Source organism: Plectropomus leopardus, chromosome 19, assembly GCF_026936395.1.
Source record: "Plectropomus leopardus strain MGB_pleo_1.0 chromosome 19, ASM2693639v1, whole genome shotgun sequence".
Taxonomy (NCBI): Eukaryota; Metazoa; Chordata; class Actinopteri; order Perciformes; family Serranidae; genus Plectropomus; species Plectropomus leopardus.
In genome coordinates this window covers 8,776,799-8,798,440 of record NC_142194.1, presented here as the reverse complement: position 1 = coordinate 8,798,440, position 21,642 = coordinate 8,776,799, and the positions used below count along the sequence as shown (strand labels likewise).

Below are 21,642 nucleotides of genomic sequence, written 5' to 3'. Positions count from 1 at the left end.
GACATGTCCCAAAAACAGCTGAAAACACATCTAAACAGCACAAAACAGCCTGCTGAGACATGCCATAGCATTTAAAGTTGTTCAAAATACCCAAAACACCAAGATATAGAACGTTGAAAAATGACCAAAAGGCAAGGCTATAGTATGGAAAAAATGTCAAAATGGACACGTCCCAAAAACAGCTAAAAGTACTTTAAATCAGCATAAAAAGCATGTTTAGACAGGCCATAGCATTTAAAGTTGCAAAATGGCCCAAAACACCAAGATATAGAACGCTGAAAAATGACCAAAAAGGCAAGGCTATAGTATGGAAAAAATGTCAAAATGGACATGTCCCAAAAAGTGCTGAAAGTACCTCAAAACAGCATAAAACAGCGTGTTGAGACACGCCATAGCATTTAAAGTTGCAAAAATGGCCCAAAACACCAAGATATAGAACGTTGAAAAAATGACCAAAAAGGCAAGGCTATAGTATGGAAAAAATGTCAAAATGGACATGTCCCAAAAACAGCTGAAAGTACCTCAAAACAGCATAAAACAGCGTGTTGAGACACGCCATAGCATTTAAAGTTGCAAAAATGGCCCAAAACACCAAGATATAGAATGTTAAAAAATGACCGAAAAGGCAAGGCTATAGTATGGAAAAAATGTCAAAATGGACATGTCCCAAAAACAGCTGAAACTACCTCAAAACATCATCTAAAAGCGTGTTGAGACACGCCATAGCATTTAAAGTTGCGAAATACTAAAACACCAAGATATAGAACGGTAAAAAAAATGACCAAAAGGCAAGGCTATAGTATGGAAAAATGTCAAAATGGACATGTCCCAAAAACAGCTGAAAACACATCTAAACATCATCTCACAGCGTGTTGAGACACGCCATAGCATTTAAAGTTGCAAAATGGCCCAAAAACACCAAGATATAGAACGTTGAAAAAATGACCAAAAAGGCAAGGCTATAGTATGGAAAAAATGTCAAAATGGACATGTCCCAAAAACAGCTGAAAACAAGTCTAAACAGCATAAAACAGCCTGCTGAGACACGCCATAGCATTTAAAGTTGTAAAAATGGCCCAAAACATCAAGATATAGAACGCTGAAAAAATGACCAAAAAGGCAAGGCTATAGTATGGAAAAAATGTCAAAATGGACACGTCCCAAAAACAGCTAAAAGTACTTTAAATCAGCATAAAAAAGCGTGTTTAGACAGGCCATAGCATTTAAAGTTGCAAAAATGGCCCAAAACACCAAGATATAGAACGTTGAAAAAATGACCAAAAAGGCAAGGCTATAGTATGGAAAAAATGTCAAAATGGACATGTCCCAAAAACAGCTGAAAACACTTCTAAACATCATCTCACAGCGTGTTGAGACACGCCATAGCATTTAAAGTTGCAAAAATGGCCCAAAACACCAAGATATAGGACGTTGAAAAAATGATCGAAAAGGCAAGGCTATAGTATGGAAAAAATGTCAAAATGGACACGTCCCAAAAACAGCTAAAAGTACTTTAAATCAGCATAAAAAAGCATGTTGAGACACACCATAGCATTTAAAGTTGCAAAAATGGCCCAAAACACCAAGATATAGAACAGTAAAAAAAAATGATCGAAAAGGCAAGGCTATAGTATGGAAAAAATGTCAAAATGGACATGTCCCAAAAACAGCTGAAAGTACCTCAAAACAGCATAAAACAGCCTGTTGAGACACGCCATTGCATTTAAAGCTGCAAAAATGGCCCAAAACACCAAGATATAGAACGGTAAAAAAAAAATGATCGAAAAGGCAAGGCAAAAGTATGGAAAAAATGTCAAAATGGACATGTCCCAAAAACAGCTGAAAGTACCTCAAAACAGCATAAAACAGCGTGTTGAGACACGCCATAGCATTTAAAGTTGCAAAAATGGCCCAAAACACCAAGATATAGAATGTTGAAAAAATGATCGAAAAGGCAAGGCTATAGTATAGAAAAAATGTCAAAATGGACACGTCCAAAAAACAGCTAAAAGTACTTTAAATCAGCATAAAACAGTGTGTTGAGACACGCCATTGCATTTAAAGTTGTTCAAAATACTAAAACACCAAAATATAGAATATTGAAAAAATGACCAAAAAGGCAAGGCTATAGTATAGAAAAAATGTCAAAATGGACACGTCCAAAAAACAGCTAAAAGTACTTTAAATCAGCATAAAAAAGCGTGTTTAGACATGCCATAGCATTTAAAGTTGCAAAAATGGCCCAAAACACCAAGATATAGAGCGGTAAAAAAAAAATGATCGAAAAGGCAAGGCTATAGTATGGAAAAAATGTCAAAATGGACATGTCCCAAAAACAGCTGAAACTACTCAAAACATCATCTAAAAGCGTGTTGAGACACGCCATAGCATTTAAAGTTGCAAAAATGGCCCAAAACACCAAGATATAGAACGTCGAAAAAATGACCAAAAAGGCAAGGCTATAGTATGGAAAAAATGTCAAAATGGACATGTCCCAAAAACAGCTGAAACTACTCAAAACATCATCTAAAAGCGTGTTGAGACACGCCATAGCATTTAAAGTTGCAAAAATGGCCCAAAACACCAAGATATAAAATGTTAAAAAATGACCGAAAAGGCAAGGCTATAGTATGGAAAAAATGTCAAAATGGACATGTCCCAAAAACAGCTGAAAACAAATCTAAACAGCATATTACAGCGTGTTGAGACACGCCATAGCATTTAAAGTTGTTCAAAATACTAAAACACCAAGATATAGAACGTTGAAAAAATGACCAAAAGGCAAGGCTATAGTATGGAAAAAATGTCAAAATGGACATGTCCCAAAAACAGCTGAAAAGTACTTTAAATCAGCATAAAAAAGCATGTTGAGACAGGCCATAGCATTTAAAGTTGCAAAATGGCCCAAAACACCAAGATATAGAACGTTGAAAAAATGACCAAAAAGGCAAGGCTATAGTATGGAAAAAATGTCAAAATGGACATGTCCCAAAAAGTGCTGAAAGTACCTCAAAACAGCATAAAACAGCGTGTTGAGACACGCCATAGCATTTAAAGTTGCAAAAATGGCCCAAAACACCAAGATATAGAACGTTGAAAAAATGACCAAAAAGGCAAGGCTATAGTATGGAAAAAATGTCAAAATGGACATGTCCCAAAAACAGCTGAAAGAACCTCAAAACAGCATAAAAAGGCGGGTTGAGACACGCCATAGCATTTAAAGTTTCAAAAATGGCCCAAAACACCAAGATATAGAACGTTGAAAAAATGACCGAAAAGGCAAGGCTATAGTATGGAAAAAATGTCAAAATGGACATGTCCCAAAAACAGCTGAAACTACCTCAAAACAGCATAAAAAAGCGTGTTGAGACACGCCATAGCATTTAAAGTTGTTCAAAATACTAAAACACCAAGATATAGAACGTTGAAAAAATGACCAAAAAGGCAAGGCTATAGTATGGAAAAATGTCAAAATGGACATGTCCCAAAAACAGCTGAAAACACATCTAAACATCATCTCACAGCGTGTTGAGACACGCCATAGCATTTAAAGTTGCAAAAATGGCCCAAAACACCAAGATATAGAATGTTGAAAAATGACCGAAAAGGCAAGGCTATAGTATGGAAAAAATGTCAAAATGGACATGTCCCAAAAACTGCTGAAAACACATGTAAACAGCATAAAACAGCGTGTTGAGACACGCCATCGCATTTAAAGTTGTAAAAATGGCCCAAAACATCAAGATATAGAACGTTGAAAAAATGACCAAAAAGGCAAGGCTATAGTATGGAAAAAATGTCAAAATGGACACGTCCCAAAAACAGCTAAAAGTACTTTAAATCAGCATAAAAAAGCATGTTTAGACAGGCCATAGCATTTAAAGTTGCAAAAATGGCCCAAAACACCAAGATATAGAACGTTGAAAAAATGACCAAAAAGGCAAGGCTATAGTATGGAAAAAATGTCAAAATGGACATGTCCCAAAAACAGCTGAAAACACTTCTAAACATCATCTCACAGCGTGTTGAGACACGCCATAGCATTTAAAGTTGCAAAAATGGCCCAAAACACCAAGATATAGAACGTTGAAAAAATGACCAAAAAGGCAAGGCTATAGTATGGAAAAAATGTCAAAATGGACACGTCCCAAAAACAGCTAAAAGTACTTTAAATCAGCATAAAAAAGCATGTTGAGACACACCATAGCATTTAAAGTTGCAAAAATGGCCCAAAACACCAAGATATAGAATGTTAAAAAATGACCAAAAAGGCAAGGCTATAGTATGGAAAAAATGTCAAAATGGACATGTCCCAAAAACAGCTGAAAGAACCTCAAAACAGCATAAAAAGGCGGGTTGAGACACGCCATAGCATTTAAAGTTGCAAAAATGGCCCAAAACACCAAGATATAGAACGTTGAAAAAATGACCAAAAAGGCAAGGCTATAGTATGGAAAAAATGTCAAAATGGACATGTCCCAAAAACAGCTGAAACTACCTCAAAACAGCATAAAAAAGCGTGTTGAGACACGCCATAGCATTTAAAGTTGTTCAAAATACTAAAACACCAAAATATAGAACGTTGAAAAAATGACCAAAAAGGCAAGGCTATAGTATGGAAAAAATGTCAAAATGGACATGTCCCAAAAACAGCTGAAAACACATCTAAACATCATCTCACAGCGTGTTGAGACACGCCATAGCATTTAAAGTTGCAAAAATGGCCCAAAACACCAAGATATAGAACGTTGAAAAAATGACCAAAAAGGCAAGGCTATAGTATGGAAAAAATGTCAAAATGGACACGTCCCAAAAACAGCTAAAAGTACTTTAAATCAGCATAAAAAAGCATGTTGAGACACACCATAGCATTTAAAGTTGCAAAAATGGCCCAAAACACCAAGATATAGAATGTTAAAAAATGACCAAAAAGGCAAGGCTATAGTATGGAAAAAATGTCAAAATGGACATGTCCCAAAAACAGCTGAAAGAACCTCAAAACAGCATAAAAAGGCGGGTTGAGACACGCCATAGCATTTAAAGTTGCAAAAATGGCCCAAAACACCAAGATATAGAACGTTGAAAAAATGACCAAAAAGGCAAGGCTATAGTATGGAAAAAATGTCAAAATGGACATGTCCCAAAAACAGCTGAAACTACCTCAAAACAGCATAAAAAAGCGTGTTGAGACACGCCATAGCATTTAAAGTTGTTCAAAATACTAAAACACCAAAATATAGAACGTTGAAAAAATGACCAAAAAGGCAAGGCTATAGTATGGAAAAAATGTCAAAATGGACATGTCCCAAAAACAGCTGAAAACACATCTAAACATCATCTTACAGCGTGTTGAGACACGCCATAGCATTTAAAGTTGCAAAAATGGCCCAAAACACCAAGATATAGAACGCTGAAAAAATGACCAAAAAGGCAAGGCTATAGTATGGAAAAATGTCAAAATGGACACGTCCCAAAAACAGCTGAAAACACATCTAAACAGCACAAAACAGCCTGCTGAGACACGCCATAGCATTTAAAGTTGCAAAAATGGCTCAAAACATCAAGATATAGAACGTTGAAAAAATGATCGAAAAGGCAAGGCTATAGTATGGAAAAAATGTCAAAATGGACATGTCCCAAAAACAGCTGAAAACACATCTAAACAGCATAACATCATAAAACAGCTACCTGAAACATGCCATAGCATAGAATATTATACAAAAAAAATCCAAAACACCATGATTTAGCATACTGAAAAAAACGGCCGAAAAGACAAGGCTATAGGAAGGTAAAAAGACCTGAAAACACACGACATTTGCATAAAATAGCCTGCTAAGACACGCCATGGGATAGAATGTTGCAAAAATGGCGCAAAACACTAATATATAGAATGTTGAAAAAATGACCGAAAAGCAAGGCTATAGTATGGCAAAACTGTCAAAAATGACCTGTCCCAAAAACACCTGAAAACACCTGAACACCAGAAACCTGTGTCTTATAGACTTGTAGCTTGTACTGGGGCTTTATTCCTACCTGAGCATGTTTTCCTCCCCTTGCGTTCTCCTCTTGCTCTCTTCCTCCACCAGCTTTCTCAGCCCGCAGCTCAGCTCTTGAGGTTTGGCCTGTATCTCTGACTTCTTCGGTGTGACGTCACATCTCACCCCTGCATCCACCCGGCGTCTACAGCCTTGTATGCTCTGGCCGAGAGAGGGACACTCTCCGAGGAACTCCTCTTTTCCTGTGCACCTCACCTGGTCCAGGTGGATGGGCCCTTTTCCCTGACCGAACCCTCCGGCTGCTACCGCTCCACCGCTGTGGGGGAGGAAAAATTTGAGTTTCGGTGCATTGAAAATTGAAAAAAGTTACTCTCTCTTTCTTTCTTTTTTTCTTTCATGCATATAAATAGTTACCTGTGTCCAAGCTGTCTGCACACCACGGCTGCATTCAGGTCGTTCCAGCCCGAATCACAAATACTTCCCCAGTCACCATGGAGATACACCTCGACTCGACCCTCCTTTCTGCTGCTGCCACCCACAAGACGCACCAGGGGACCTGACAGAGAGAAAACACAACTCTCATTCATATTCATGTCAGTGCACCTACATACTCCAGTCCGCACTCAGTGAGAGCGAGTTATATGTCCACTGACAGTGTGAAATGTCATCCTCGGCCTGGTGTCTCTTTATTCAGGCTCTATTCTTATTCTAATGGAGTGTGTGTCTACAGGAGGTGCAGTAAACACCTCTTTATTCTCTCTGCTGTCAACATGTGGCATTTAAACTCTTTAAACAGAGAAAAAAACGCGGGTGTTTCACACAGAGGTAATGATGCAGCCCCACAAAAGGAGACAGATGTATTTACAGATAAATAGATTAGATGGAGGGGAACGTTTTCTGCGTCTTGTGTTCATTATAGATATGATAAAATATTGTCTTAGACGGGTTCTGATGCAGTTCCTGCAAGAGTTTAATAAAGTAAACAGCTTGCAGTCTGGCGTTTCACCAGCACTCTGCCAGGACAGCTTGCCCTTTTCGAACAGAATTAATTGCAGCTGCACAGACACCAAACTTCTGCAGTGCAGTGCAATGAGCTCTTTCTGTTCGCAGGTTTATTTCTTCCTTTGTTCTTTCTGCAATTGCTTTCTAATCATCAAAAACTCACACAAAACGTTACAGAACAGTCTGGCGTGCTTTAAATGTATAATCAAAGCCGGGGCTAGTTTCCCTAATTGTAGCACTAAAAGGCAAGGCACACTCATATTTACATAAAGACAGTTTCAAAGTGTTTTACAGACTTTGAATAAAAGACTGTGCAACTATGTGCACAGATTTTGGGGAAAAACAGATATAAAATAACAAAAAAATACATAAAAAAATTAAAAGCAATAAACACAATATTAGTGTTGTTATTAGGGCAACATTTAGGTGGATTTGGGCACCACTAAACTGCTTTCAATATGTGAATAATGTTGTGAATATTTTATTGTGTTCTATTTTATGATTGTTTTGTAACTTATGTTAAGTGTCTTTGAACACTATGAAAAGGGTTCCATAAATAAAATGTATATTATTATTATTATCATTATTAGAATTATTATTATTCGATTCCTACCATGAGAAATCACAAATAAAAGCCTTAACCCAAAATCTTCACAACCATGACACATTTAATATATTTTATATTTATATTTTGTTCATTCATAAAATATAAATAAATGGATTTAAAAAAGAAACATAGATCCAATTGTGTCTTGAGTCTTCTTTTAAAACACAAAACTGTAAATTTATTCAACTCTCGACTCTTCTATAATATGGATTCTAAAGAAATGCTGAAAATTGTAAATTATGTCATCGTTAGACAAAAAGTCTTTCACTCTGTTGAACCTTATAGCTTGAATTCACACTTATTTTTACAAAAACGTCTCTTAAGATTAGGGAAAGGGCTTGTGATCTATAGGTCTAAATATGTGGCGGGTTTCAGCACTGAAAAAGGTGAGTTAGCCTGCGGAGGACCACATTTCAAATCAGCAGGCATGCAGGCCTCGCTCACCCTCCTCTCACCTGTGGACGGTGCGATAACGGGCACTTCATTGGTTTCTGGGCTGGATCGGCTCCTGCAGCGAACGCCAACATCCTCGCTGTGGGAGCAGTCAGTCCTGCCCCAGATCCCATGTGGACAGTCCAGCAGGGAGGTCTCTGATCCCTCACAGTGGACGTCGTCCAGGAGGATCAGACCGACGCCCTCACCGAATGTCCCATCTGAGACGACCTCAGCGTGACCCCTGAAGATGGAGAAGAGGTCTTTACTGTGTTTGCACTTCAGTTATGAACTAAAGGATTTTTAGTTTTCCCTAATTTAGAAACTGAAGATTGTGTTACGCAAATACTCAAAAGAACAAATGAAAAAAATTTCAGTCAGTTACTTAATTTGGTCAAAACATCTGTTAACTTTCATCAGATAAAATTCATCACATCAAGTACTTGATTTCTGGCCTCTTCTTGAATTACAAATTAATGATTAACAAATATCAAATACAGTTAGAAATAATAATAATAAATACGAAGACCGAGAACAAGAAAAGCATTCAGTTGAAGAAAAAGAATTTTACCAATAATATAAAAATTATATTTTTTATTTACTCACCTTTTTCCTCACAAAAGTTAGCAAAGCAAATAACTAACAAACTACATAAACAACTGAAAGAAAGAGGAAGAAAAACAAAGCGACTAACAACTACCAGGTATTGTCATTATTGATTAATTTTCAGATTATTTTAAAGACAAATTGTCCATTCTATAAAATTTTAAAATTTTGACTTTCGTCCCACCAACAGTCCAGATTAATAATATACTACAATAAACATAAAAAACCAGCAAATTTTCACATTAACCAAGCTGGAACCATCAAATGTTTGAAATTTTTGCTTAAAAAAATGACTGAAATGATTAACTACATATCAAAGAAGCTGACAATAATTTTTCTTTTGATTGATTAACAGGTTAATTGATTAATCAGTGCAGCTCTACATATGGAAGACGATTAGAGGACACTCACATCTCTCAAGGCTGTTTCCATACCTGTAGCCCAGCTGTCTGCACACCACCTCTGCATGATGCTGGGTCCAGTGGTCGTCACACACCGTCCCCCAGTCGCCGTTGTGGAAAACTTCAACCCGACCCTCCCAGGGACTGTCTCCTCCAACCAGACGCACCACACCGTCTGAAACAGTTTCATATTGAGGCCTTTATTAAGCCTGCAAATGTGATTAAAGGCACATACACTTGACTTGACTCCAAAAATCGTTTATGCAATCGTCATTAGGCAAAATTATTTTTTTATAGATGCTAATGTTAATGTATCATTTTCAGATCAATTATTAATCTTATATTAGTTTGATGTATTGTAGCTGTTTTCAGGCCAATAGTTTTGTTAGCGCTCAGCTCCCGTAAATCCTGTTTCTGCATGTCACAGAGAGGATGCTGCCGCTTCATGCAGTAATGATTTATTGATGTTTAGGGGCTATAAATAGCCGCTTGAAGCCCATCAGTGTGTACAGTGCCCCGTGTGTGTGCACTGTAGATGTACCTGTATAAGGGCTGCAGGAGACCCCAGCATCCTCCATGTGGTCACAGTTGTGCTGCTCCCAGTCGCCATGGGGACACTGCTCCAAGAAGAGCTCGTTTCCCGTGCACTTCACAGCATCGAGCAGGATCGGGCCTGAACCCTGACCGAAGTGAGCCCACGACCAGGCCTTCGCCACGCCACTGTAACACACACATACAGAATTTTCTCAAAATTGTGTGTATTTTGAAAAAAAAAACAAAACATGGACAAACTGCCAGATGGAGAGTGAAGTTAAACATCACAGTAACACTCTTGATTAATGACCAGCCATTTCAAAAGTATCCTAAAACATTAAAAATAATTTTAAAAGTGTCCTGCTTTTATAAAAATTGTATGATATGACACGAAAAATGTGATTAAAAAATTATACTATAGAATAAAAATGTCATAGAAAAAATGGTATGTTGCAAAAAAATGTTATAAAGATTTCATAGAATAATATGTCATAAAAGTATTATTTAAAAAAAGGTCATAGCATGGTATAGCATAAAACATGTCATTAAAAAAGTCACTGATATCATGTAGAAAATTTCATGGCAACATGTTTGATAGATGTCGAGGTATTTCACTCTGGATCGAACTATTGGACTGACAGAATGGCGATACTATCCACAGAGCCATAACGTCAGGATGGCTAAAAGCTTCCCGCTGGACACAAATCGAAGGGTGCGTGTAGCGCTGCCAAACAAAACAAGGCAAAGAACCAGCAAAAGAAAACACTCAATATAAAGTTAAAATAAATCAAATCATCCCACATAAATAATGAAAAGCTCTTACAGAGATGCTCATGTGGTGATTATTTATTCATGCTGAAATGCTACAAAAAGCACTTTTGTGTGTTTGTGTGAGTCTGTGCTTTTCTGCTCTTGTGTACAGCTGAACTTTATGTTTAAGCTTCAAATAAAAGCACAGAGAAGTATAGAAAAACAGAATGACTCAGGAGAATCTGATGTTGATTTGACTCATTGTAAAGAGATGCCAACCTCCTTCCACCACTTTTGTTTTATTTTTATCATATATATCATATCATAAATATGGAGCTTTTTTGTTTTGGTTATGTGAGTGTGTTAAACTTAGTATTTACCTTCTACTGTGTGTTCTTTTGCATATACGAAACAAAGATCTGAACAAATAGAATGGGCAAAATCATCAGAAAAGACAAATTTAAGAATTTTATATATATATATATATATATATATATATATATATATACTGTACATATACAAATCCAAAAGCATGGACTCACACATATACATTTGTGTTTTCTATTTGTGTATTTATTCATACATATATACATGTTCTGCTATGTGTGCATGTAAATAAAATTGTTTATTGCAGCTAAAATCAATAAGACGTTAGAAAAAAGAGAAGAAAAATTATGTCACATTTATAAGAGAATTTCAAGATATGGTGAAACAAAAAATATACATGTTCTTGTGTTAATTGTTTTCAAAAAGAGGGAAAAAAATCTCTTTTTTTATTGTTTTAAAAAATTGGATTTTTTTTTTCTTTTCCCTTCCTGTGAGGCATTAAAATATTTTTAATCTTGATCTCTGGGATATATTAAACAAATCACGCATTATATAAAATCCCATTCAACTGACAGCTCATGCAGTCGCTCGTAAAACAAAATCACAGTAGGACTACGTTTAGATGTCACTCAGCAAAAACCTTAAAAAGCGTGTAAATGTTTGTCACACATACCTATAGCAGAAAAAAAAAACTATCCAGGTGGGAAACAACAAATCGCTTCATTTTGTCTTTAAATGTCAAAACACAGCGTGCAGCTGTGTGAGAACCTGTGCATCAGCGTCAGCACATCTATTATTTAGGAGCACAAACACAAATGGTGAGATGTCCCACAGTGTTTGAGGAGATGAAATGCAACCTAATGTTGAACATGGAGGGAGTTATTTCTCTTCACAGCTACGGCTTCATCAGCAGTTTGACACTCAAAGCAGTCTGGGATGTTATACCTCCTCTGCAGGGGATACACGCTGTGTGTGAGGAGGAAAACACCTGCACAGATACAAACAGTCTACCTCAACAGGCGTGTTTACCAGGGATTCTTCTTTGGTTTTTGACTTGATCCAAATGACACCCATGTGCTTTGTTACTCTAGAGCAGTGATACTCAATTTATGGACAAATATGGCCACTAGTAGGGAGCAATATGGCCCCCCAATCATTTTCTAGATCACAAAAAATAAATAAATAAAGTGATTCACACTGGGAATTGTTTTTGTATTTAAAGTATTCATAAGGTGTCAGAGTGCATAAAATTGCATCAAAATCATAAAAAAAAAATCTAATTATAGAAATGTCATAGAATCATAGAAACGTTCAGAAATCCTGGAAATGTCCTAAAATCATTGTCTCACCTATTTCTTCCAGACATATTTAAGCTCAATAAATTCAGTTCCTGAGAGATACCCTTCCTCTTGTCTCAGCTCGATACTAATTCAAGATCTTGAAATGCTCTTTTTTCCCCTCTCACTGCAGTAATCTTTATTTATTTGAAATATTCAGCTATTGTGAGAACAATAAGATAAAAAAATAAAACTCGTTCTGTTCTCAGAGTTGAGAAACCTCTCAGAAAACCTCTGAGAAGCCTATGAACACAACAAAAGAACTGCTGATTTATTCGTTTGCTCTTTATTTTTTTTTATTTTATCTTAAATGGGGATTATTAATCTCCAAATAAGATGCTGATGAGATAAGACAAAGATGAGAGGAGCAAAACATTTAATGCAGAGAACCCTCTAAAACCTTAAGTGTGATTTAATGTGTGAACTCTGTAGTTAAGGGCTAATAGGGAGGCTTCGGTTTGGGGAAAGGGCTTAAATGTCATCACGCACACAACTTGGTGTAAAAATTCCAGATGTACGTACCCAAAACCCAGCTGTCTGCACACCACCTCGGCATCTCTGTCGTCCCACTGGTCATCACAGACGGAGCCCCACCTCCCTGCGTGAAACACCTCCACTCGACCTTCAAAGTCTTCCTCGCCTCCCACCAGTCGCAGCGGAGGTCCACTACCTGAGAGAGGACACAGAAAATCACCTATGTAGGTCAAGCAGCATCTGTCTTCCTCAAACTGTTTTTTAAAAAAAAATTATTCTCATTTATTGGCATTAACAAAATAGGATTTAATAAATAAAATACTATAAATGAAAAAACAAAGCATTTTAAATGTATCTCTCTCTCAAAAAATGAAAAAATAAGGAATATTCAGGTCTGGTTGCTATGAGACTGTGGAAGTCACACTGACCTTCCGGCGGTGCACACACCACTGCTGCCTCGTTTCCATGGCTACAGTCACCAGTGACGAACGTCCTGCTCCGGCACTTACTCAGACTGTTTTCGTCACCGCGGCAACCCAGACGTTCATAGTGGAACAGGCCAGAGCCCGAGCCAAACTGCGAGTGCTGCAGTGCCGCGCCGATGTCACTGTTAAAATAAGAATAAGAGCAAATGCATCGTGGCTGTGAAACATCAATACTGTATGAGGAGTTTATGTTTTTCTTTTACCTGAGGCCCAGCTGCCTGCAGATCACACTGGCATCTCTGTCTGTCCAGTGAGAGTCGCACACCGCGCCCCACTGGCCGTTCAGGTAGACCTCAACACGACCGCTGCCAGAGGTCGAGCTGCCAACCAGACGTGTCGCACCTTAAAAAACAGAAAGGAGACAATTTAATGTTCACAAAACAACAGGCAGTGTAAAGTAAATAAGTACCACTTGTCAGTTGTTGAAGTAGAAATCTGTTTTTCGATCCCCCCAAATCACGTAGATTTTTTTTGGTTGAAAAGCAATATACTTTATGGGTATTTAGCATTGTTGAATGACTCAGGTCCAACTGTTGAGTGTTAAAAATGAAAACTCTACATATTGTGTCATAAAAATGCACAGAGACTTCCCTCCAGAGGTTGAAATCTGGCTGTTGCAACTGAATTTTGGTATTGGCTGATCCTGGTTGCAGGAGTCTTGCTCAAAACCAACCGAGCCCCCATCACCGCCCGCTCACTAACCAACTATGTTGCGTGTGTCCAAGGTGCAGGGAGGTGCTGTGGATCGAGATGCAGCTCAATTGGGTAACTGTGCATGACTTAGCCGCTCTTCCAGCCCTGCTTATTTTTGAGACATTTTTTCACTTTCTAGGGAGGAGGCACTCCAGCCAAAAATTGGGGATTTAGTTATTTTTTAAGCTGTTATGGTGAACATCTTAGCAAGCTTTTTTTGGTTTACACGCCCGGCATGTCTGTGTGTTGTTTTTTTTTTTTTATCATTCGGTGTCCCCTGATTGGTCGTTCAGCTCAGAGAACGAAATGAGAAATGGAGGTGACAAATGTAAAAAAAAGGCTGTTTATATGAGGTAAGATGTTTTTCTTTAGACATGAGGTCTGAGCACAAAGATTTCCTGCATTTTCAGCAGAAATGTATTTCTTTCCCATTCCTCTATTAATGTCTAAACCCCTCCGATTAATTGTTTAATTGGCCCCTTGGGAGGAGCCCAGACCCCTCTACAGATGCTTTGATGGTGACAAGAAGTTCTAGTTTTTCCCAGTTATACTGTTATGACTAATTTTCCCAATACTGATGATGGTCAATAGGAATTAAACTGGTTAAACTGGTGGACAATTACATGTAATTAATATTAGAAAACTACTGCATGTGTCTGTATTTTGCTGCTCTTTAGTAATTCCTTTTGTTCTTTATTTGTTTTATTCCGGATCATAATGCAAATTGCAAATTTGTTCAAGAAAAAGTGCTTGTTATTATTATTATTATTATTATTATTATAAGTGGTCCTGGATCAGTCATCATCTTGGTGGTGTGTGGTCGTACCCTGGTGGCAGTCGCAGTAGGCCCATCCGATGGCTCCAGAGTTTTGTCTGAAGAAGCACCAGGGGTTAGACTCTCGGTCTGGGTTCCTGCAGTAGCTGTGGTCGCCCAGCCCTCGGCCCGGGTACTGCATGACGTAGTCTGGAAACTCGGTCCACTTCAGACAGGGGGCGCCAGAGTCCGTCTGAGACACGGTGCCGTTGTAGTATCCCAACTCTGTGAATCCCTCAGAGCAGGACAGAGGCACTGCACAAAGAGAAGGAGGGAGGGGAGAGAGTAATTAAACGCTGAGGAAGATGGGAGAATAAGATGTTTTGGGATGAAAGCAGGAGGATTTGGGTCAGAGAGGACAATGCAAATAAAAGGGAGTGAAAGTTTAAGAGAAGAGAAAGGAAAAGAGGAGAGGAACTGCTCTTATTCAAGTCACATTATCCCCATGTCCGTATTTTATCTGAGCATAAAGGCTTTCATGGATGATTCTCATATGTGGTCCGCTGCCACAGCAGGATCCTCACTAATGCATTTACTCCCAGTGATCCATGTTGAACTGGTGAAATTTCCATAACCTTAAAGCACCCCGCACTCAACATGGTGATGATCAGACACTTCCAGTAATCTTCCTGGAGAAGGACGAATGTGTGAATGAAGCTTAGACGGACAGAGAGAAACTGCTGACATCAAAGTGAGGCAAAATTAGGCCACAAAATACAGAGCAGGTTATATACTGCGGCCCAATAAAAGCTTACATCACGCGCTAATGAAAAGGAATTATATTGCAGATTTTAACAAGCAGACTGCTACACATAAAAGCACCAGACACACTTATGAGCTCAGAGGTAGTTTAGACTAGATTTACAGATCAAGAAACGCTGACTAGACCGAGAATCTCTATATCTTGTTTTAAGGACATCTTTAAAATGTAAATTATGAACCAGATTCTCTGGCAATCCATCTAATAGTTGTTGAGATATTTTAGAAAACAGAAAAAATACCTGCTAAAGACATTATCAGGGAACCATCCAAGTCATTAGGATTAATCCTCTGTGAAAAAATCTGATGACAATCCAAGTTTTTGAGATAATTGTAAACATGAGATCACCATTTAAGCAATTTATGATTTGTTTTCATTTTGTTATTATTGCTTATTTGTGTTTGTCTTATTTTTCTTGTTTATTCTTGTTTATTTCTTTTTGTAGTTTATTTCATTTTTCTTATTTATTTCCCTTTTCCTGTTCTTTCTCCTTTTTATTGTTCATTTCTTTTTCTTATTTATTTTTCTTTTAATTTAATTGTTTATTTATTATATCTTGTATATTCTCTTTTCATGTTTACTCCCCTTTTCCTTGCTTATCTTTTTCATCTTCTTTTTCCTTCTTTTTCTAAATTTTCTTGTTTATTTCTGTTTTTCTTATTTTCACATTACTTTATTTATTTTTGTTGTTTTGTCTTTTTATCTCCTCTATTTCATTTTTATTTCTTCCTTTTATTCTTTTTTCCCCTTTAATCATATTTATTTTGTCCTGTTCATTTTATTTCTTTTTTTGTATCCTTCTATCCTTAATTCCTTCCTTCATCATTGCTTCCATCTTTTCATCAACTACTTTTCATCACTCATTTGTTGTGGCTTTTTCCTCTTAGTTTTTTCTTTATTTTCTTGCTTCCTCCTGTCCTTTATTTTCTTCCTTTCCTCTGTAATCTGATCTGAAAGCACAAAAAATCCTCCAAACCAAAGAAAAAAGCATCAGTGAATGTTAATTTTTTACTTGCAATGCCACTTTCTCTGAAACATTTCAGTCTTTCTCGGCACACACTGAGGCTTTAAGGGTTTTTGAGGCCAAGCAGCTACTACACTATAATTAATGGCAGAGGTGCTTCAGTAACCAGCAGCAGCCTTATCTCTGAGACACACACAGCTTGGCCGTCCTGGGACATTATCTACGCAGTGCAATCCTCGTGCCCGACTTGCACGCTAACACACATACGCACTCACAGATTTTCTGCATAGTGATAGAGACATGGACACACACACCACAGTATAGTGCACACACACACACACACATACACGCACACACTTAGTGGGTCCAATTTGGAGGAAGATAAGAAGAAGAAGAGCAGAGGAGAAGAAGCAGTGAGAGAGTCTGAGAAACAGGAAATCAATCAGGCAGAAATGTACTGAACTAAAACAGAAATCTATCCTCAAACACTAAATAATACAGAACACACTCCGACATTAGACCCAAAAACAACCCTCACTGGTACCCAAACCTTCAATCAGCCTCTGACTCCACAGACAGAAACGTGTGTCTGTCCCTTTAAGAAACATGACACAGGAAGAAACCGAAAGTTATTTCCTGGGAAATAACCAGGATCTCCCTCGTCATTATTTCTACTCCACAGACCGACGCAGACAGACGTAAGTAGTCTCTACTGTGTCGAGCTATTATTATAAACACATAAGGAGTAAATTTATGTTGTTTGGACATTAGTTTCATCCTGCTTGCTGCTGCGTGAGCAGTTTTGTTGTAAAATGCTGCTTTCTCAAACTCAGTAAAAGTGTCTTTAAGTTGGTAAAATAACCTAAACACAAGGTTCATTTAGGAAGCTTTTGTATAACATAATCTTTATCAGCAGATGAGTTTGTCGTCTTTAAATGTAGGTTTTGGCTCTGCATGAACTTTCAGGACCTTTCGTCCTTGTTGGCTAAAAAGTTTTAGATTTTTTCATCTTGGAAGCAGCAGTTTCCCCCCAAAAAAAGTTATTTTTTTTAGCTTTTCAGGAGCTTACACGTCGTGAAAGTGATACTGTGATGATTTTTTCAACAGCCGCTTTTCATGTCAATAATTAACTTTGAACTTGAGTTTTTGAGCTGACGTGGAGCAGAAGTTAAAAAAAAAGCCCCCAAAACAGTGAAATAAAAATACACTTTTTATGTGTCCTCTTGGTGGATGCCAAATATAGTTTTAATTTGATATTGGAGTACTTTTATATCAAAATCCTCCTTTCTGTTTTCGGTGACTCATCCTGATCTTGGGGGTGTATTCATGAGTTTATTTAACGTTGCGACATGCTCACAAATGTACTAAAGATGTTGATTGTAAGCTAGTTAACATGAACAACATGTTTCACATTTTCCAAAAAGAAATTTGCTTAGCAAGTGGGGTTTTTTGGTAGGAAAATGCATTTAGGGTTGTTACTTAAGATTATTATCTTGATTATTATTTTCTTGGTTCAGAAAATATCAGAAAGTCGTGGAAAAATTCATCCATTCCTTTCCCAAAGCCCAAGCTGGCATGACTTTAAATAATAACTAATAACTTTAAATTAAATAATAAATGTTTTGGACCAAAAGTCCACAACCCCAAGTTATTGAGTTCAGATATTCACAAAAGAGAAAGTGGAAGCAGTGAACTTAAACTTTTTTTTAAATTCAAATAGTTTGCCCGATTTCAGGGCAGACTTTCTGAAAAGTTGCGATGCAATGTGCGACACTTATACGCTTTTTTTTTTTTTTTTGCAATGAAACTGTTCAGGCAAAAGAAAATTGCAAAAATAGTAGCAATACTGTCTTGGAATTGGTTTAGGGTGTTAAAAAACTGTTGGGTATCATGAGAATAGAATAGAATAGAACAGAATAGAAAAGAAATACTTTATTAATCCTGTGAGGGAAATAATTTTGTTGCAGCAGCAAAGAAGACAGCAGCGACTGAATTAAATATTCGTTAAAAAGGTCAAAATAATGCAAATATGTAGAAACAAAGGAAAGCACTTAATATAGAATGAGATTAAATGGAATAGAATTAAATAACAATAACAATAATAATAATAATAATAATATGTACAGTATGTACAGAGAACAAACAAACAAACAAAACGTCTAAAAGATTAAAAAGAGCAATAAAAAAGAAATGTACAAATAAGTGTGCAAAAGTGAAGATGGATGTGCATGTGTTAGCCGTGTGATGCTGACAGTTAGCCCTGTCACTGGGTGTGTGTGACTCTGGAGCTCACACTCCAGCAGCAGTAGTCTCATAATAAACAGAAGAGAGAGGCAGAAGTAGGGGCTGAGCAAAGCACTACATTTTTTTTTATCATTTCAAATATGCAAATTTTCAGTTAAGTTGCAGTGAGTCAACAGAATTGCAAGTTTGCACAGAATGCAGGGATTGGCCAAATTTGCGGTACTGGTTGTAATCACAACAGCGCAACATCCTGGAGGGACTGACAAATGCTTTCAGCTCTAAATGCATTGGAAATTAACACTTAATGTAAAGAGAAAATTTGTGTCAAAGAAAGCTCTACAGGGTGCCTTTAAAGTAAATGTAAATTTTAACTGTCCATCTGCTGATGTGGCTGATATTTATAATTTTAAATATTCACATGCTAGTGCTAATTGTTTCTTGTCATTACTGTATTTCTATTAACATTTTTCCACACTTTTATACACTCAGCACATTATACATGTTGATATTTTTAAAATATTCACAAACGAGTGCCAACTAAACAGTTGGCACTCGCTTGTGAATATTTTAAAATTATTATTATTATTATTATTATTATTTATTATTACTGTATTTCTATTTTATATTTTGACATACTTATTTACTACTATACTACTTACTACATACTTACTTACTTATTTCTACTCTCTAAATCTCTATGCTTGGCATCAAAACAACTGTAACAAACCACAATTTCCCTCGGGGAATCAATAAAATATATCTGATTTCTGGATTCATGTTATATGATCTAAATAAGGTCAAGAATGAACTTTCTGTAACTGTTTGTGTGTGTGTGTGTGTGTGTGTGTGTGTGTGTGTGGTTTTTTTTTTTCCAGAAATGGCCTCCAGCAGCAGCCTCTTATCTGAGGAGCAGCTCCTCTGTCCCATCTGCCTGGATGTCTTCACTCGGCCAGTTTCCACTCCATGTGGACACAACTTTTGCATGTCCTGTATCGCGTCTTACTGGGACGACATACCTGTCAGCCAGTGTCCGGTCTGCAAGGAAAAATTTAGGCTGAGACCGGACCTCAAGGTCAACACTTTCATCTCAGAGCTTTCGTCACAATTCATGTCGCTTCAAGCGACAGACGCTCACATCTGGAGTGTGGACCAACAGCCAGGTCGCTGTGGTGGAACCGTGCTGTGTGATATTTGCACCGACACCCAGCGAGAGGCTGTCAAGTCCTGTCTCGAGTGTCTGACTTCTTACTGCGACGTCCATCTAGAACCTCATCACAGAGCTGCCGGCCTGAAGAGACACACGCTGGTTGACCCGTTGGCGACTCTGGAGGACAGGATCTGCAAGGAACACACCAGACTCCTCACACTGTTCTGTGTAGACGACGGGGTTTTGCTGTGTGACGTGTGCAACAGTTTGCGCCATGTGAAGCATAGCGTCACTTCTGTGGAGCGAGCGTTTAGAGAGAAAAAATCTCTGCTGGGGAACGCTGAGACTAAAGTGCAGCAGATGATCCAGGAGAGGCTGCAGAAGATCCGAGTCACGAAGGAGTCAGTGGAACAAAGCAGGACAGAAACCAAAGACATGATCTTAAAAAGCGTGCAGGACTTGACGGCGCTGATCTCTGAGATCCAGAAGAGCCAGGCGGAGCTCGTAAAGGCGATCGAGGAGAAGCAGAAAGCAGCAGAAGAACAGGCAGAGGGGTTTATTAGCAGCATGGAGAGAGAGATCACAGAGCTGCAGAAAACAACGATGAAACTGACGGAGCTGAACCAGACCGAAGACCAGCTTCGTTTCCTCCAGAGTTTCCCGAACCGATCCATCCTGCCACACACGATGGACTTGTCCACGTTTGACTTTAACAGACAAGCAGCGATAGACCACGTACGGACATCTTTGAACAAATCAGTGTCTCAGCTGCGAATGTCAATAAATAAAATGAACACAAAAATACAAAAACTCTCTGACGGTACAGACGTGTCCAACGATGCTACGCTGAGATACGTGCAGCAGTATGAAGTGGACGTAGTGCTCGACCCCGACACGGCTCACCCTCAGCTCATTTTATCTGATGGCGGCAAACAGGTGAGATACAGCCTGGATTTAGTTTTCTGGGGGACACAGATCCCGAGCCACAGCATGTTTTTTACTGGACATCTTGCAGTTCTGGGACAGAGAGGCTTTGAATGTAGGTTTTACTTCGAAGTGTTCGTGGGTGGAAAAACCGAATGGTGTCTGGGCGTGGCCAAGGCGTCGATCCAAAGGAGGGGGGAGCTTATTCGCAGTCCTCACTGTGGACTCTGGGCCATATGGTTTATGATAGATAAATTTGAAACCTTCAGTTGTCCAAATGTGCCGGTACATTTGGGGAAAGTGGAGCGGATCGGCGTGTTTGTGGATTATGACGCAGGACAGATTTCTTTCTTTGACGTACAGACCGCAACGCTCATTTACTCGTTTACTGAGTGTGTGTTTACAGAAAAACTGCATCCGTACTTTAATCCATGTGATAATGAATTTGGTTCAAACTTGGGGCCGATGACAATTGTACCTGTCAATCATACGGAGTGATGATTAAAAATAATGAACAGAAAAAAATGTGATTAATTACGATAAAGAAAATTCTGCAATTAATCACGATTTTAGACAGACCTATAAAATATGTCAAACATTTAAGGAGATGAAACATCTTCCTCTCCTGATTTATGTCTCCTTGTGCCTTAAATCCAAAATGTGACTTTATATAGGAAAAAAATGATTTGTACACATTAACCAAGAACTTTTTCTTATTTGTGTGTAAAGTGATGAATGTGTCTTGCAAAGATAACTGACATACTGAAATTCAGACTTGCTGTGTTCAAGAAATGTTGTTTTAAATGCACGCGTAAGCCTTGTTCTAATGTTTTTAATGTTGATTTTGTTTTTATGATAATACAAAATGCATTGTCACTGTAATTAATAATATTTAAAGCTGCATATGATCTGTAATGGTAATAAAGTTTTCCAGCTTGATGAAACTGTAATAAAATAAGTAAGCATTGTGTGACTTAGTTTGGTTAGAAAATATTTTAAAATAAATCTTTTTAAATTTTATTATTTCTTTGTTTTTTCTTTGTCCTCACATAGTAAATAATACAGAGCATGCTCAGGCATTAGATCCCGCCCCCCCAAAAAATCATTTGTATCCAAACCTATAAAAGCCTCTGACTCCACAGACA

At 37.8% G+C, this 21,642-nt stretch overlaps 2 protein-coding genes across 2 annotated transcripts in view; one reads left to right on the top strand and one right to left on the bottom strand.

The window, feature by feature from the left end:
• LOC121966723 (neurotrypsin-like) overlaps positions 1-21,642 on the bottom strand; it is an 84,034-nt gene that overhangs the window by 36,875 nt on the left and 25,517 nt on the right. The window contains exons 5-13 of the mRNA XM_088069779.1: positions 14,471-14,713; positions 13,155-13,293; positions 12,895-13,073; positions 12,515-12,662; positions 9,586-9,764; positions 9,078-9,219; positions 8,061-8,281; positions 6,411-6,552; positions 6,034-6,312 (exon numbers count right to left, since the gene is read on the bottom strand). Of these exons, the coding sequence (XP_087925905.1) occupies positions 6,034-6,312; positions 6,411-6,552; positions 8,061-8,281; positions 9,078-9,219; positions 9,586-9,764; positions 12,515-12,662; positions 12,895-13,073; positions 13,155-13,293; positions 14,471-14,713 (1,672 nt within the window). The remainder of the gene's footprint in view (positions 1-6,033; positions 6,313-6,410; positions 6,553-8,060; positions 8,282-9,077; positions 9,220-9,585; positions 9,765-12,514; positions 12,663-12,894; positions 13,074-13,154; positions 13,294-14,470; positions 14,714-21,642) is intronic.
• LOC121938393 (E3 ubiquitin-protein ligase TRIM39-like) lies at positions 16,797-21,520 on the top strand. The gene is made up of 2 exons (XM_088069796.1): positions 16,797-16,880; positions 19,302-21,520. Exon 2 carries the CDS (start codon positions 19,304-19,306, stop codon positions 20,993-20,995), a length of 1,692 nt encoding a protein of 563 aa, XP_087925922.1. The 5' UTR covers positions 16,797-16,880; positions 19,302-19,303; the 3' UTR covers positions 20,996-21,520.